General features: G+C 44.8%; 1 protein-coding gene across 21 annotated transcripts in view; it reads left to right on the forward strand.

Moving 5' to 3' along the window:
- The window catches only part of LOC126272220 (uncharacterized), a 622019-nt gene that overhangs the window by 298426 nt on the left and 306742 nt on the right, over positions 1 to 16851 (forward strand). For 19 of the 21 annotated variants that reach the window (XM_049974930.1, XM_049975070.1, XM_049974981.1 and 16 more), the window contains one exon: positions 8382 to 8549. The exons of the other annotated variants lie outside the window; for them this stretch is intronic. In XM_049974930.1, the coding sequence (XP_049830887.1) occupies positions 8382 to 8549 (168 nt within the window). The remainder of the gene's footprint in view (positions 1 to 8381; positions 8550 to 16851) is intronic. 21 annotated transcript variants of the gene reach the window in all.

The following is a 16851-nucleotide window of genomic DNA, read 5'->3' on the forward strand; positions in this document are numbered from 1 at the left end:
TGCGCTGACCCCTGTACCATTGTGTTCAGCCACCTGCTACGGTCCAGAAACGCCAGGCGGTATTTATCGAGCTCTGGGTAACGCTCTGCAGCAGAGCAGATATCCGCGTTGTTGTTTACTCACAACCCGTCCGACCCTATCGTATTCCTGACTGCTGCTCGTTTCAGAGGCCTCTGTAGCTGTACATAGTCTGCGTCATCAAGCTCTGTCCCGACCAATGAATAAAAACGCAAATAATGAAGGAACTGAAGCAAATTCTTATCACGGTTATTTTTATCCTGTAATAAGACTAACATGTAAGCCATTTCAGATCGAAAGATTGTTCTTACGGAATCTGGGCAAAGGAAACTATGGCGTTTATCATTTGTTGGCTATTCCATAGGGTCTGACCACGTGCATTTGCGTATTTCTTCCTGTTTGTACGAGTTTCATCTTTTGGAATAACCCCGTTTTACTCGATGTAAATCTCGATCTATACACCAAAAGCCACCATCTAATATGTGGCCGAGGATACTTCGCCTGCAACTACCTATTCCCCGATCCGTCTGTGGATGGTACATGGAAATAACACTGGTAACACCTTGTAGGAGCTCAAATTTATCTAATTTTTCCCATCATTTTGCGGTATGTGTGAGGAATTCATATCTACATCCACATACATTCTCTGAAAACTATAGTGAAGCGCATGGTTAAGGGTACTTGGCATGAAGCCACATCTTAGCTTTTTTTCCCCCCCTATTAAATCGCGTATGAAGTGCGGGAAGGAGGCCTTCGAAGTGGAAGTCCAGTAATTACGTGAGGGGGGGGGGGGGGGGGGGCGGCGGCGGGTGGTTCTCTTTAAAATATGGAGCCCCTCGCCCCTTTGGTGAGATTTGTTGAGGGACCCAAGCCAGTTACGTTGCGTGATTCTTCTCGGAATTGTCCACTCCCGGAATTTTAATAGGAATCCTTTGCATGATGCGTAACGCCTCCTTTGTAACGCTTGCTGCTGTTTGATGAGCGTCTCTGTGGCCGTCTCCCGCTTACTAAACGAAAGCGTGGCGAAACACGCAGCTCTTCCGGTAATATGTTGCGATAACGTAATTGAAAGTCTATTGTGGTCGATGTTGAGCAGTATCATCACGAAGGCGTCATTTAATAATGTACATTGCTGAAAGATAGCCGGCCGCGGTGGTCTAGCGGTTCTAGGCGCGCTTTCCGGAACCGCGCGACTGCTACGGTCGCAGGTTCGAATCCTGCCTCGGGCATGGATGTGTGTGATGTCCTTAGAACTACTTAAATCTAACTAACCTAAGTTCTAGGGGACTGATGACCACAGATGTTAAGTCCCATAGTGCTCAGAGCCATTTGAACAATTTTTTTTGCTGAAAGATAAACAGGTGGAACGTAAACTTGTAGCCGCTTCCCTCTGTCTGTCTTACGCTCTATGACTATAGGTGTGAGAAGCGTAAAAATTCCTCTTAAGCGTTTTGAGGTTCATTGGTCATATGTCGCATATGGTGCAAAATGTGGCTGATGCCAAAAAAAAACCTGCAAAATATATTAGTATTTCACGGTGTCGGTATTCGGAAAAGTCACACTACTTCCATGATAATTAACACAGGAAGTTTGAATTATATAGTGTCAAATATGTTACTTACTTTTATAGTACCCCGGCTAGGATATCCACGAAAAAACATCTTATGGACCTTGACTTTAGCGCTGGTTATTGATAACGTACTGGTAAGCACAGTGATGTTTGCAGTCCGTTGCACCAGGAATTCAAGCACGGATTCGTTGCGAACAGACCCAAAGGAACAGAGGTAACAGCTTCAGTCCGACGACCTTCAACATTGCGTGGACCATGTGGGGAATCGTCGCTGTAGTATGGATGTCGTCAGTCGCTCCCGCAAACGTTACATACACATACGAGTGTGTCCTAATTTCGTCCTAAAGGGTGTGAGGATGCTTCCTGTGCATTTCTGATTCATAATGCTAACGTCCTTCTGGCGCGTAAAGGGCGCAGGAGAAACTATGAAGATTTTAATTAAATGAAACAAGAAGTTTACGGTGACCATGGCACGTCTGCAGCGCGTTGTAATATAACCACAAACGTAACATCTACTGCTGTCTCAGATACTTCTGTTTGTGGGCAACAACTGTTCTGCGTGAGGTGCTGTATGTTAGATTATTATCGAGTAACGGGAGCATAAATACGCTTCAGTTATATTTATGATCGGCTATACACATCACGATTCATAGATAGAATGAAGAAAATCATTATATTTACATAATGCTCCAGTGAATAAAAATATTTCAGGTCCCAGTTGATAAATAAAAAAACTTTTTAAATGACAAATTATTCGCCAAACAAAACGACTGAATTATTTGTTGTTATACTGTTGGTCCATTTGTAGTCGCTATGCCATTTTCAAGGGGGTAATAAAACACACACACACACACACACACACACACACACACACACACACACACACACACACACAAAATATAGAATAATGCAACAGTTGTATGGTATAAATTGCCATATTTGATTTGCTGTGGTGTAGTCTATGTATGGAGTGCGTGTTACAGATTCCATTAAATTTCGAATGTGTATAAGATATCTCAATATTTTTTTCATTTGAACTATCTGTTTATGTATAGAAGTTACACGTGGTCTAATCATTTGATTGATAAAACTAATTTTATGTTTTACTAAGAACAAACATAAGGAACATTAGGGACTCCCGTAGGGAGTACACAGTATTAAGTGCCCTCGGCGCAGCGAAGCAACTGAAAGAGTTGAAAAAAAAATAAATGGCCAGGTCTGGATGAAATCCCAATTCTGTTTTACAAAGACTACTCCACGGCATTGGCCCCTTACTTAGCTTGCATTTATGGTGAATTTCTCGCCCAGAGCTAGGTTCAAAGCGACTGAAAAAAAGCAGATGACTTCTTTATTTACGAAGGGCAGGAGAACGGACCCGTATAATTGCAGACCAATATTCTTAACATTGGTTTGCTGTAGAGTTGAATAGATTCTGAATTCGAACACAATAAATTTCCTTCAGACGGAGAAGAACCTGTCAGCAAGTCAGCAGGGTTCTAGAAAGCGTAGTCCATGTGAAACTCGGCTTGTTCTTTTCTCACATGTTAACCGGGGAACCATGGATGTAGCGTAACAGGCAGGTTCCATGGTTGTAGATTTTCTGAAGGCGTTTGATGCGGTGGCTTACATATGTACTGGAGTGTTCAAAGGATACTTCAATACGTTTAGGGCAAATCTATTAGACTATACAGTTACACTAAGGTCTCTCGACATTTCATATACTCTTACATACAGTTTATAAAAATAGTTGAGGTAATAAGTAGTGCCGGTATTGACAACATCTTGAGAGACACATTGAGTAATTTGTGTAAGTACTTGCTGTTAAACTATAAGACTAATGAATAAGAAAAGGAATTGATGACTAATAAGCGTAAAACGAATTGTATTGACACAATGCAGAAATGTACGCAACGCATTTGGCTGCAGTGGAAAATGTAATTGTGTCTGTAAAGTAACCTTCAGTTCCTAAGATAAGAATTTCAAAATAAGTTTAATAAATTTTAATTCTCGTTTATTTTAAATTTATGTTTTGCAAGTATTTACGGGGATACAGAAATCAGCTGCAACTGCTGTTAAACATAGTTCATTTTACACAGCAGAACTTCTCGAATCAGTGAAGTACAAAGTACTGATAGAAATTTCTTGGCAAATCGCTCGAGTATGGGGTGCCGAGACGAGCGACCGACTGCGATCTGTCGCAGAGACGCCGGCCTGAGGAGGATTGTACGTGCGGCGTGCGCCTGGCGTTTAGACAGCCCGCCGAGTCTTTGGCTCGCTGTCCTCCGCGGTAGGTGGCGCGCAGACGGCCCTGCGTGCTTCCGCGCCGGGGAGATCTGGAAGGTCGGTCCAGTCGCTGGTTCTTGTCCGGCACTCGCAGGCCAGCGCCGCCGGCACTCCGCGCACGCCGAGGAATTTGCTCCTTTTCAGTGTCACGGTTCGCGAATTGGAGCAATCCCGTGATCAGACAGGCAGGCTGAACGGTAGAGACTTCAACATAGCGCCAATCTGGCTTCGTTTCCGGCTTCTCTCTGCAATATAATATTCATAGTGATACTTCCACAAAGTATTTTCCTTTCGCACGTGTGTGTGTGTGTGTGTGTGTGTGTGTGTGTGTGTGTGTGTGTGTGTGTGTGTGTGTGTGTGTGTGTGTGTGTGTGTGTGTGTAGGGGGGGGGGGGGGCGGCGGCGGGTGCGTTCGAGATAGAAGAGGAAGGGATGAAGATGAGCTTCTTTTGTCCGTTTTCAGACCTTCCATGACGTTTTTTTAACGGGCCCAGATTAGCCTGCGAGGCGGAGTTAAACTCCTCGCTACTCGAAAGTCAATAATGAAAAACCGTGTAGACATCAAACTACTCTTAGGAAGATTCGGAAGTACGACCAATGGACTAGAATAAGTGCACCACTCATACACAGCCTGCCTCCATCTGGCTCCTTGCAGCCCTACCTTTAACCTCCATAACAAAAAAAGAGCGCAGTTCTGAGTTGGAAGGGAAACATTCCCAGTTCTGAGTTGGAAGGGAAACATTCCCAGTTCTGAGTTGGAAGGGAAACATTCCCAGTTCTGAGTTGGAAGGGAAACATTCCCAGTTCTGAGTTGGAAGGGAAACATTCCCAGTTCTGAGTTGGAAGGGAAACATTCCCAGTTCTGAGTTGGAAGGGAAACATTCCCAGTTCTGAGTTGGAAGGGAAACATTCCCAGTTCTGAGTTGGAAGGGAAACATTCCCAGTTCTGAGTTGGAAGGGAAACATTCCCAGTTCTGAGTTGGAAGGGAAACATTCCCAGTTCTGAGTTGGAAGGGAAACATTCCCAGTTCTGAGTTGGAAGGGAAACATTCCCAGTTCTGAGTTGGAAGGGAAACATTCCCAGTTCTGAGTTGGAAGGGAAACATTCCCAGTTCTGAGTTGGAAGGGAAACATTCCCAGTTCTGAGTTGGAAGGGAAACATTCCCAGTTCTGAGTTGGAAGGGAAACATTCCCAGTTCTGAGTTGGAAGGGAAACATTCCCAGTTCTGAGTTGGAAGGGAAACATTCCCAGTTCTGAGTTGGAAGGGAAACATTCCCAGTTCTGAGTTGGAAGGGAAACATTCCCAGTTCTGAGTTGGAAGGGAAACATTCCCAGTTCTGAGTTGGAAGGGAAACATTCCAGCTGGCTGTTGGCTTCCACAACGCAATTTTGAGGCCTCTGCGTACCGCCAGGTCGTACGTAATACGGCAACATTCGCCTAAAAAACCACAAATGACTCGCCAGAAATCCTCGTCCGCGCACGGGCATACAGTATCGGCTTTTCTCCGTTTTCATTACTACAAGAAATAACTTGGTTCGTCACAAGGATTACCTATTGCCGACTTAAAAGAAATGGACCACGAAAAGACGGCCTCCAGAAAGCACACGACTTGTATAATGCTTACCATCCCTTCGATTTCACGAGCGCCAAATACTTCGGGAAATTACTTAACTTTTAACCTTTTCAGCCAGTGAGGTTCAGCAACAGATTACAAGGCACTTTCATTTGCCACGACCTACTCCCACTAATAGCTGTAAGGTGCTTCCTGCCAGGAGTTCGGAAGTTTCTTCCCAAGATTATTAGACGTCCTTGACCCTAACAGTACCATCGCATTTTCCATAAGGCGTACTATCAGGGTAGGGGGTCCTTGAGCACACCACAATAAAGTAAAAACGGATTTCATGAATTGCTGTTAATTTTTATTAACAACATAATTTCTAAATAAATACTGATGTATGAGTAGTGCCCAGAACCCGAAAATATCCTTCAGCATAATCTCAGCAATACCAACGCATTTTTCGTAATTTGTACACTGTGGTAAGAGGTAATTTGTGACCACCACAAAAAGTAAAAAATACAAATTTTTAATTGTCGTTGGCTTTTATTCACAACATACATTTTAAAGATAAATATATAACATGTGTGAGAAAGGTCCTGAACGTAAGGACAGTAGTTTGACTTAAGCTGCGAAAAGTCACGTTCAGTACTAAACCTTAAATTTTTTATTTATGTTTTACTGAAAAATTTAAAACTACTGAATCTAGTGTAAAAATTATTAAATTATAATTTTTTTCAAAATTTTCGAGTACAAAGCAGATGGCTAGATTACAATATTTTCAAAAGGTATGCATGAAGTACACGCCTCCTCCGGTATTATGAGAGTTAAACCGGCCTGTAGGCTCCACCACAAGCCGTTTGAAAGAATTATGGACAGACCAGTCCATCACAGGGTTAGACGCTGCACTTTTCCCCTGATAACAAAAACACGTCTGGCGCCTGCAACGGTAAATGGGGCGGGCAAACACTCGCGGCCATGAAACACTGAAGAGCCGAAGAAACTGGTACACCTGCCTAGTATCGTGTAGGCCCCCGCTAAAACGCAAAAGTGCCGCAATTCGACATGGCATGGACTCACCAAATGTCTGAAGTAGTGCTGGAAGTGACACCATGAATCCCGCAGGGCTGTCCAAAAATCCATAAGAGAACGAGTGGTCGTAGATCTCTCCTGACCAGCACGTTGCAAGATATCACAATAATATTCATGTCTGGGGTGTTTTGTGGTCTGCTGAAGTGTTTAACCTCAGAAGAATATTCCTGGAGCCACTCTATTGCGATCCTGGACGTGTGGGGTGTCGCATTGCCCTGCTGGAATTGCCCAAGTCCGTCGGAATGCACAGTGGACATGAATGGATGCAGGTGATCAGACAGGATGCTAACGTACGTGTCACCTGTCAGAGTCGTATCTAGACGTATTAAGAGTCCCATATCACTGAAACTGCACACACCTCGCACTATTAGAGCTTTCACCAGCTTGAACAGTTTGCTGCTGACATGCAGGGTACACGGATTTATGAAGCTGTCTCCATACCCGTACACGTCTCTCTGCCAGATACAATTTGAAACGAGACTCGTCCGACCAGGCACCATGTTTCCATTCATCAACAGTCCATTGTCTGTTTTGACGGGCCCAGACGAGGCGTAAAGCTTTGTGTCGTGCAGTCATCAAGGGTACGCGAGTGGCCTTCGGCTCTGAGAGCCCATATCGGTGACGTTTCGTTGAACGGTTTGCACGCTGACACTTGTTGACGGCCCATCATTGAAATCCGTAGCAATTTGCGAAAGGGTTGCACTTCTGTCACGTTGAACGATTCTCTTCAGTCGTTGTTGGTCCCGTTCTTGCAGGATCTTTTTCCGGCCGCAGCGGTGTCGCAGAATTGATGTTTCACTGGATTCCCGATACACACGGTACACTCATGAAATGGTCGTACGGGAAAATCCCCACTTCATCGCTACTTCGGAAATACTGTGCCCCACCGCTCGTGCGTCGACTGTAATACCATGTTCAGACCCAGTTAAATCTTGATAACATGCCATTGAAGCAAGTTGATCTAACAACTGCGCCATACACTTGTGTTATACAGGCGTTGCCGACCGCAGCGCCGTATTCTGCCTGTTTACATATCTCTTTATATGAATACGCATGGCCATACTAATTTACTTGGAGCTTCAGTGTATGATATGTTAAAGCTCTAGATTAATATTGGTTAAAAGCAGTCTTGGTTGCAATTTTAGTTTCTTTTATTATTTTTCAGCGACGCGTTTCGCCTTATTTAGGCATCTTCAGGTTATCTTTTCTAGATGGACGCGAGAGAAACCAAGAACTGCATAACGCGTTTCCGTTCACAGGCTCGGGAAGTAAGCATAATGCGCCACAGCGTCGATTGCCAGTAACTTGCCCCCCATCTTACTCTGTTACTCGCTACTGTGAACGGAAACGCGTTATGCAGGTCTTGGTTTCTCTCGCGTCCATCTAGAAAAGATAACCTGAAGATGCCTAAATAAGGCGAAACGCGTCGTTGAAAAATAATAAACTAAAATTGCAACCAAGACTGTTTTTAACCAATACTGTCAAGCGCTGTTTTTCTGTATGCCACATATTGATTGGAAGAAGCTCTAGCTTAGGGTTGGACTGTGCAGAGGACCCCTTGAGAGCTCGTTTCGAATTTGCAACAGCATTCCCCGTGATACTAAAAGGGTAGCGGTTCGAGTCGACGTCCGGTGCACGGTTATGAACTGCCGCGCAGTCTCATCATCTCGTAGGTTCCGTTTCAGAGTGAATGACAAATTTTTAGTAAGAACAATGGTTTATTTTTGCACGTCTTTTCTAATTTCTTTCAAAATGAGAGGTTCCACTTCGTCACTTAGGAGACTGTGGTGCGGGAGACACTTTCTTAGAAAGCAAGTGTGCATTACTTCGCAGCGTAGGCTAACGGATGGCGTTGTTTTCAGAACGGAGTCACCGTCAGCGCCACCAAGCCGGGCTCGAAGCCGGAGACGGCGTACACCCGCGGCCAGGCCACGCTATTCGGCTTCAAGAGGCGCCCGCTGCCCGCCGCCGCCAGCACACCCGCCGCTCCGCCGGACAACAGCGCGCCGCTCAGCAACGGCTCCTCCCAGGTGCGTGCGGCGCCCACAGCTAGCACAGTGGTGGCCAGTCTGGTCCCTACCGCCCACTAGCGGCCGTTTAAACTTCTATGTCGGGCGTTAGGTGTCAAGTATTTTTTAAACATTTTCATTCCGTTTTCATACAATTTTTACGTAACGCACTTGGTAAGTAATTATTACAAGATGTCTCACATAAAACCGGTAAGCCTCACGCGCCAGATTCAAGTAACAATGAAGTAACTAAAAAAGAGTAAATACTGTGTAACGTAAAAAAAACATGCAGCTATTTGTTTAGAAGAGATGTGGAAGTGGGACCATGGGCATCCAGCACCGCTAACTTCGCGTGATGACGTTCCCAGCAACACGCTGTAATTCTGCAGGCGTGGTGATAATTTCTCTGGTAATATTACGTTCAAGATCGTCGACTGTGCAAATATTGTCAGTGTACACCCTGCTTTTTAGTGTGCCTCATAAATAAAAATCACTCGATGTTAAGTCTGAGGACGTCAGCTGACAAAAAAAATGGCTCTGAGCACTATGGGATTTAACATCTATGGTCATCATTCCCCTAGAACTTAGAACTACTTAAACCTAACTAACCTAAGGACGTCACATAACACCCAGCCATCACGAGGCAGAGAAAATCCCTGACCCCGCCTGGAATCGAACCTGGGAATCCGCTCGTGGGTAGCGAAAACGCTACCGCACGACCATGAGATTCGGGCGTCAGCTGACAAGTTTGTTGTCAGGCAACACGTTGGTAATGTGAGCCATACTTGAGTAGGATGTGAGAGAGGTTGTTCCATCTCGTTGGTACTGCATACAGTTTCTCTGCGTCTGTTAATTGTGCGTAGAAAGAGTCAAAGATCACTAGGTATCTGCACTTAATGTGTAACTGAAAAATATTGGGACAATAATGCGTGCCAGACAGCGCACACCAAACATCTACACTAAGTGATCGAAAGAATCCGGATACATGACTGAAAATGACCTAAAAGTTCGTGGCGTCCTCCATCGGTAATGCTGGAATTCAGTACGGTGTTGGCCCACCCTTATCCTTGATAGCAGCTTCCACTCTCGTAGGCATACGTTCAGGTGCTGGAAGGTTCCTTGGGGAATGACAGCCCAGTCTTCACGGGGTGCTGCACTGAGGAGAGGTATCGATGTCGGTTGGTGAGGCCTGGCACGAAGTCGGCGTTTCAAAACATCCCAAAGGGGTTCTGTAAGATTCAGGTCACGACTCTGTGCAGGCCAGTCCATTACAGGGATGTTATTGTCGTGTAACCACTCCGCCACAGGCCGTGCATTATGAACAGGTGCTCGATAGTGTTGAAAGATGCAGTCGCCATCCCCGGATTGCTCTTAAACAGTTGGAAGGAAGAAGCTGTCTAAAACGTCTATAGGCCTGTGCTGTGGTAGTGCCACGCAATACAACAAGGGGTGCAAGGCCTCCCTCCATGAAAGTTACTACCACACCATAACACCACCGCCTCCGAATTTTACTGTTGGCACTACACACGCTGGCAGATGACGTTCACCGGGCACTCGCCATACCCACACCCTGCCATCAGATCGCCACATTGTGTACCGTGATTCATCACTCCATACGTTTTTCCACTATTCAATCGTCCAATGTTTACGCTCCTTAAACCAAGAGAGTCATTGGCATTTACCGGCGCGATGTGTGGCTTATGAGCAGCCGTTCGACCATGAAATCCAAGTTTTCTGACCTCCCGCGTAACTGCCATAGTGGATCGTGATGCAGTTGGGCATTTCTGTGTGATGGTCTGGATAGATGTCTGCCTATTACACATTACGACCTTCTTCAACTGTCGGCGGTGTCTGTCAGTCAACAGACGAGGTTGGCCTGTACCCTTTGGTGCTGTACGTGTTCCTTCACGTTTCCACTTCACTATCGCATGGGAAACAGTGGAGCTATCGATGCTGATGAGTGTGGAAATCTAGCGTATAGACGTATGACACAGGTGACACCCAATCAGCTGACCACGTTCGAAGTCCGTGAGCTCCGCGGATCGCTCCATTCTGCTCCCTCACAATATCTAATGACTACTGAGGTCGCTGACATGGAGTACCTGATAGTAGGTGGCAGTACAAAGCACCTAATATGAAAAACGTACGTTTTTGGGGATGTCGGGATAGTTTTGATCACATAGTGTGTCTCCTCTGAGTGGAGATGTTGTCCATGGACAATACGTGGCTTAGCCCGCGACCGGCATGTGCTGATCAGGAGAGGTTAAGTAACCTGGTAAATGAAACCAGCTCTCATCTGACACGAAGTAAAGCAAGGGCTCCTAGTAGGAATGGATGTTAACAGCCAGTTACAATAATGAACTTCCTGATCCTCGAATTTCAACTCTTGCACCACACTTATACAATAAGCTTTAAATTTAAATTTCATATCGTTTAGTGCATGATGTATGAGGCATGCCAACCTGATGCGGTAACCTCGTTACTAACTTGCGACGACTTCTCGTAATGTCCATGCGAATTCTGTATATACACTCCTGGAAATTGAAATAAGAACACCGTGAATTCATTCTCCCAGGAAGGGGAAACTTTATTGACACATTCCTGGGGTCAGGTACATCACATGATCACACTGACAGAACCACAGGCACATAGACACAGGCAACAGAGCATGCACAGTGTCGGCACTAGTACAGTGTATATCCACCTTTCGCAGCAATGTAGGCTGCTATTCTCCCATGGAGACGATCGTAGAGATGCTGGATGTAGTCCTGTGGAACGGCTTGCCATGCCATTTCCAACTGGCGCCTCAGTTGGGCCAGCGTTCGTGCTGGACGTGCAGACCGCGTGTGACGACGCTTCATCCAGTCCCAAACATGCTCAATGGGGGGACAGATCCGGAGATCTTGCCTGCCAGGGTAGTTGACTTACACCTTCTAGAGCACGTTGGGTGGCACGGGATACATGCGGACGTGCATTGTCCTGTTGGAACAGCAAGTTCCATTGCCGGTCTAGGAATGGTAGAACGATGGGTTCGATGACGGTTTTGATGTACCGTGCACTATTCAGTGTCCCCTCGACGATCACCAGAGGTGTACGGCCAGTGTAGGAGATCGCTCCCCACACCATGATGCCGGGTGTTGGCCCTGTGTGCCTCGGTCGTATGCAGTCTTGATTGTGGCGCTCACCTGCACGGCGCCAAACACGCATAGGACCAACATTGGCACCAAGGCAGAAGCGACTGTCATCGCTGAAGACGACACGTCTCCATTCGTCCCTCCATTCACGCCTGTCGCGACACCACTGGAGGCGGGCTGCACGATGTTGGGGCGTGAGCGGAAGACGGCCTAACGGTGTGCGGGACCGTAGCCCAGCTTCATGGAGACGGTTGCGAATGGTCCTCGCCGATACCCCAGGAGCAACAGTGTTCCTAATTTGCTGGGAAGTGGCGGTGCGGTCCCCTACGGCACTGCGTAGGATCCTACGGTCTTGGCGTGAATCCGTGCATCGCTGCGGTCCGGTCCCAGGTCGACGGGCACGTGCACCTTCTGCCGATCACTGGCGACAACATCGATGTAATGTGGAGACCTCACGCCCCACATGTTGAGCAATTCGGCCGTACGTCCACCCGGCCTCCCGCATGCCCACTATACGCCCTCGCTCAAAGTCCGTCAACTGCACATACGGTTCACGTCCACGCTGTCGCGGCATGCTACCAGTGTTAAAGACTGCGATGGAGTTCCGTATGCCACGGCAAACTGGCTGACACTGACGGCGGCGGTGCACAAATGCTGCGCAGCTAGCGCCATTCGACGGCCAACACCGCGGTTCCTGTTGTGTCCGCTGTGCCGTGCGTATGATCATTGCTTGTACAGCCCTCTCGCAGTGTCCGGAGCAAGTATGGTGGGTCTGACACACCGGTGTCAATGTGTTCTTTTTTCCATTTCCAGGAGTGTAGTTTCAGGGTTCCTCTCTGTCAGTCGCCTATTCCTCTGCGCATTCTGAACGGATTCTACAGTCGTCCAGTTTTTGCACAGGCCTCGAATAGTGCTGATGGTGGGGAGTTTCCTGACAGGATACTTCGCTCGAAACATTTCTTTACATTATTTCGTGGAGCCTGTCTTTATGCAACACACCACAAGGTCAATTCGCTGTTCAGACGCAAACTGCCCCATTTCTGTTTCAAAACCACAATACGAGCTTCTCACAACGATTGACGCACGAACTTGTAGCTGCAATCTACTTCCAGACGAAATACAGTGTACCCAATTTTCGAGAAAGTGTTGCTTTATCACAAGCAGTTAGACTTGAGATGATTAACCGGTAAGTGAAGCCTGCATTATGTTCGTTAGCTTGCGGTAACTGTGCTTTATAAATTCTGTAAAGTAAAGTAATTTTCCTAGATTATAAAATCACCATTACTGAGGAACCGGTGGGCAGTTACAAATCTTCACTACTGACACACACTAAAGCAGGCAGCAGTTAAAAAAGGTTCAGTACCCCTGGTTCTACAACACCAAGACCAGCAGCAGCTGCACTACACACTGCTACAGTAGCGTGCCAAGCCTAGAGTAACGTGGACTGTTAAATGCCGTAACAAACGGGGCTGGCCGGAGTGGCCGTGCGGTTTTAGGCGCTACAGTCTCGAACCGCGTGACCGCTACGGTCGCAGGTTCAAATCCTGCCTCGGGCATGGATGTGTGTGATGTCCTTACGTTAGTTAGGTTTAAGTAGTTCTAAGTTCTAGGGGACTTATGACCTCAGCGGTTGAGTCCCATAGTGCTTATAGCCATTTGAACCATTTTTTCGTAACAAACGAATGGTACAAGTATCAGAAGGGGCCGTATGTAGCGCAATAAATTGTAACAAAAACGGAAAGACATCTGTCATTCTATGGGTTTCCTAACGATCACAGCAGATGTGGAAAAGCAGATTACAGGATTCTTTAATAGCAATTTTTTGTAACCTACATTTTCCGAGCACTAACATTTGCTTTTAAGAACAAGAATTGGATAGCAAACGACAGAAGACACGATGAATCGCAGAAAACTTCGTATATTTACACAATGTGAAAGTTCCTTTTTTACACTTTGAAAGAAACCAAAAACAGGAAACCTACATTATTCAACGCGCCAGATAACCCAGTGTAAAGATAGCGGAAGAGATGATTACTACACAGGCGTCATAATATAGCGACAAAAACAAAACTATTTCCTGAATAAAAAGAAACAAATTGCGCAATTTCAGTGAGTGTAGGCATTTGCTCTGCAGGGTAAGAGTGATCGGTAGAAATTAAAATTTTACATATTTATTCGACCAACGCGATCATCTTCAGAACGGTGGAAATACGATTTTTTATCCTCCAACAACAAGATAAATTAACGCAAGTGACTTAAGACATGATAACTTACATTACGGGACAGAGGATCACTCGTTACAAATATCGGTCTGTATGCAGCGCTGCCGTTATACATAAAGGGGAATAAGTTGGTTGGATACAGTTAATGTTAACTTTCTAGTCAGGTACGTGCTAAAATAAAACAGCGAGACATACCGTTTCTTATTGGTCGATTCAAAGCCCTATCGATACGAGCTTTCGTTGAAACACCCTCATGAAGCTGTGTAGTACAAAAATAAGTAGTATCACAAAAATAAGACATTCGCCGCTTTTTCGGACGTTAACAGATGAAAATATAAAAAGCATACCCAGTTATTAAAATAATTTTAAAGGGTCACTATGTTAATATGTCAGTTTTAATTGATGTGAAATATCGTGTTCATATTCTCTTGCTTCCAGTTTGATACGTTACGCACAGCTTCAGAATATTTTTCAATGAATACATTGTGGGTTATGTCATTCCATAAACGAGCTTTGGATCCCTTTGTATTTATTTTACCATTATTTAGGCTCGTGATATATTTTTCGGTACCAAGCATCAGTAAAATATGTATGTAGCATCAGTCTCACTGCACATACGACATTGCGGAGTGGACTTCTTGTCACTAGAGTTGCTGGTGTCTTTTCAGCAGTGAGTGCCGCGTTTTTGTTCACCAAGACCGTGACGTAATTGTTTCAATTAGCACTTCCTCTCCCCTTATTCTCAAATGCCTATCGCTGGATAATCTCCTATCCGATATTGTTAATAGTTGCAGACATCATACTGAGAATTTGTCAAGATGACCACTTTAAACCAATTTGTCTGAATTTTCTTGGTCGCAAGCAAAGCGGCACGTCCATCACATCTTGAGATAAGTGCTTAACAAACAAATCAGCATGACCGACCAAACTGTCACAAACGCCGTATTCTAATTACATTGCGTGGCTAAAGTACAGTCTCGGCGTATTTAACATTTTCTACTTCATAGGACCATTGCCACGTGATAATGTAAAAGTGTATAGTATGTAAAACCATTGAATAATAATAATAATAATAATAATAATAATAATAATAATAATAATAGCTTGCATTTTTAACATTTTTGTCAAATGATTTCTCAAAAATAGGTGTTCCAGATTAAGTTTGAAGTGCTGACCTGGAAATTACTTTCATTTTGTTCTCTCACGTCTGGATTTTTCACAGAATATCATCTCTTAAAAACCTAAACATAAATATTAAATTCAAGTCTAGGTTTATATTTTTATAATTGTTTCCTTTTTTAAGCATGTACAAAAAATACTACAGTCACGTTGACGACGTTACGAGTGCTGTTGCACACGCCCAGAAAATCGCGCGTGCTAGCACACCGATTCCAGAGTTCGGGCAGGTCTGCTGGCCCCGGATTGAATCTGCCCATGGGATTAAGGGTGTTTTCGGTTTTGATGCCTTATTTTATGCGCATATTCAACATTTTTTCTGCAAATAAGTTTTTCGTACGAATCTTAATAAACAAACAAAGGTACATATATTAAATAAACTGGCGGAAAAAATCGGAACAAGTAATTAATGTAGAGTAGTGAAATTTCGGGAATACATTTGTCTAAGTAACATATTTAAGTGATAAACATTGCAGGATTCTGTCAATATATACCTCACCTTACACAGTCGAGCTTCATGCACTTTCAGCTAGTCACTGTCGGCGTTTAAACGGTCAACTGGCCTTAAGACTTACATATTCCGTCGTTTCCGTTTATGAATGTCTTTGAAAGACATACCAGGTTTCTTTCTCTACCATTCTGTTCGAAATCTGCTCCGTTCCTAATGCCTAAGGATATCGTTGCTGACAGAACGTTGAACTATCCTTTTTAAAAGCAACGGGTATAGGCATGTATATAAAATAATATGTAAACAGGCAGAATAAGGTCGGTAACGCCTATATAAGACAACAAGTGTCTGGCGCAGTTGTCAGAAGGGTTACTGCTTCTACAGTGGCAGGTTATCAAGGTTTAAGTGGGTATGAATGTGTGATAATAATCGGCGCACGAGCGATGGGACACAGCATCCCCGAGGAAGCGATGAAGTGGGGATTTTCCCATAGGCTACGACCGTTTCACGAGTGTCCCGTGACTATCAGAAATCGGGTACAACATCAATTCTTTTACATCGTTACGGCCGGAAAAAGACCCTGCAAGAACGGGACATACAACTTCTGAAGAGAATCGTTCAAAGTGACAGAAGTGCAACACTACCGCAGATTGCTGCAGATTTCAATGCTGGGCCATCAAGTGTCAGCGTGGGAACCATTCAACGAAACATCATCGATATGGGCTTTCGGAGCCGAAGGCTCACTCGTGTACCGTTTGTAATGGTGCTTCAATTACGTAACCATTATGGCACCTCACCCTAACCTCTCGATACCAGCAATATTCTACTGTGTTTCTGTAAAATAGTTAACATATTTCTGTGACAACATTCAGATTTGATTTCATTAATGTAGAGGTACTTCGATACATCGATATGTATATATTGCAACGATATTATTATTATGTGTGTTCTTTCTTTTGTCGCTATGATCATTGACGTACTTGTAACTCTGATTTTTGGGCGCGTAAGTGGTTATTAGAGAGTGAACGGATCGGAGCGTGGAATGTCAGATCCCTTAATCGGGCAGGTAGGTTAGAAAATTTAAAAAGGGAAATGGATAGGTTAAAGTTAGATATAGTGGGAATTAGTGAAGTTCGGTGGCAGGAGGAACAAGACTTCTGGTCAGGTGACTACAGGGTTATAAACACAAAATCAAATAGGGGTAATGCAGGAGTAGGTTTAATAATGAATAACAAAATAGGAGTGCGGGTAAGCTACTACAAACAACATAGTGAACGCGTTATTGTGGCCAAGATAGATACGAAGCCCACACCTACTACAGTAGTACAAGTTTATATGCCAAC

The sequence above is a fragment of the Schistocerca gregaria genome, chromosome 1, assembly GCF_023897955.1.
Source record: "Schistocerca gregaria isolate iqSchGreg1 chromosome 1, iqSchGreg1.2, whole genome shotgun sequence".
NCBI classification, from domain to species: domain Eukaryota; kingdom Metazoa; phylum Arthropoda; class Insecta; order Orthoptera; family Acrididae; genus Schistocerca; species Schistocerca gregaria.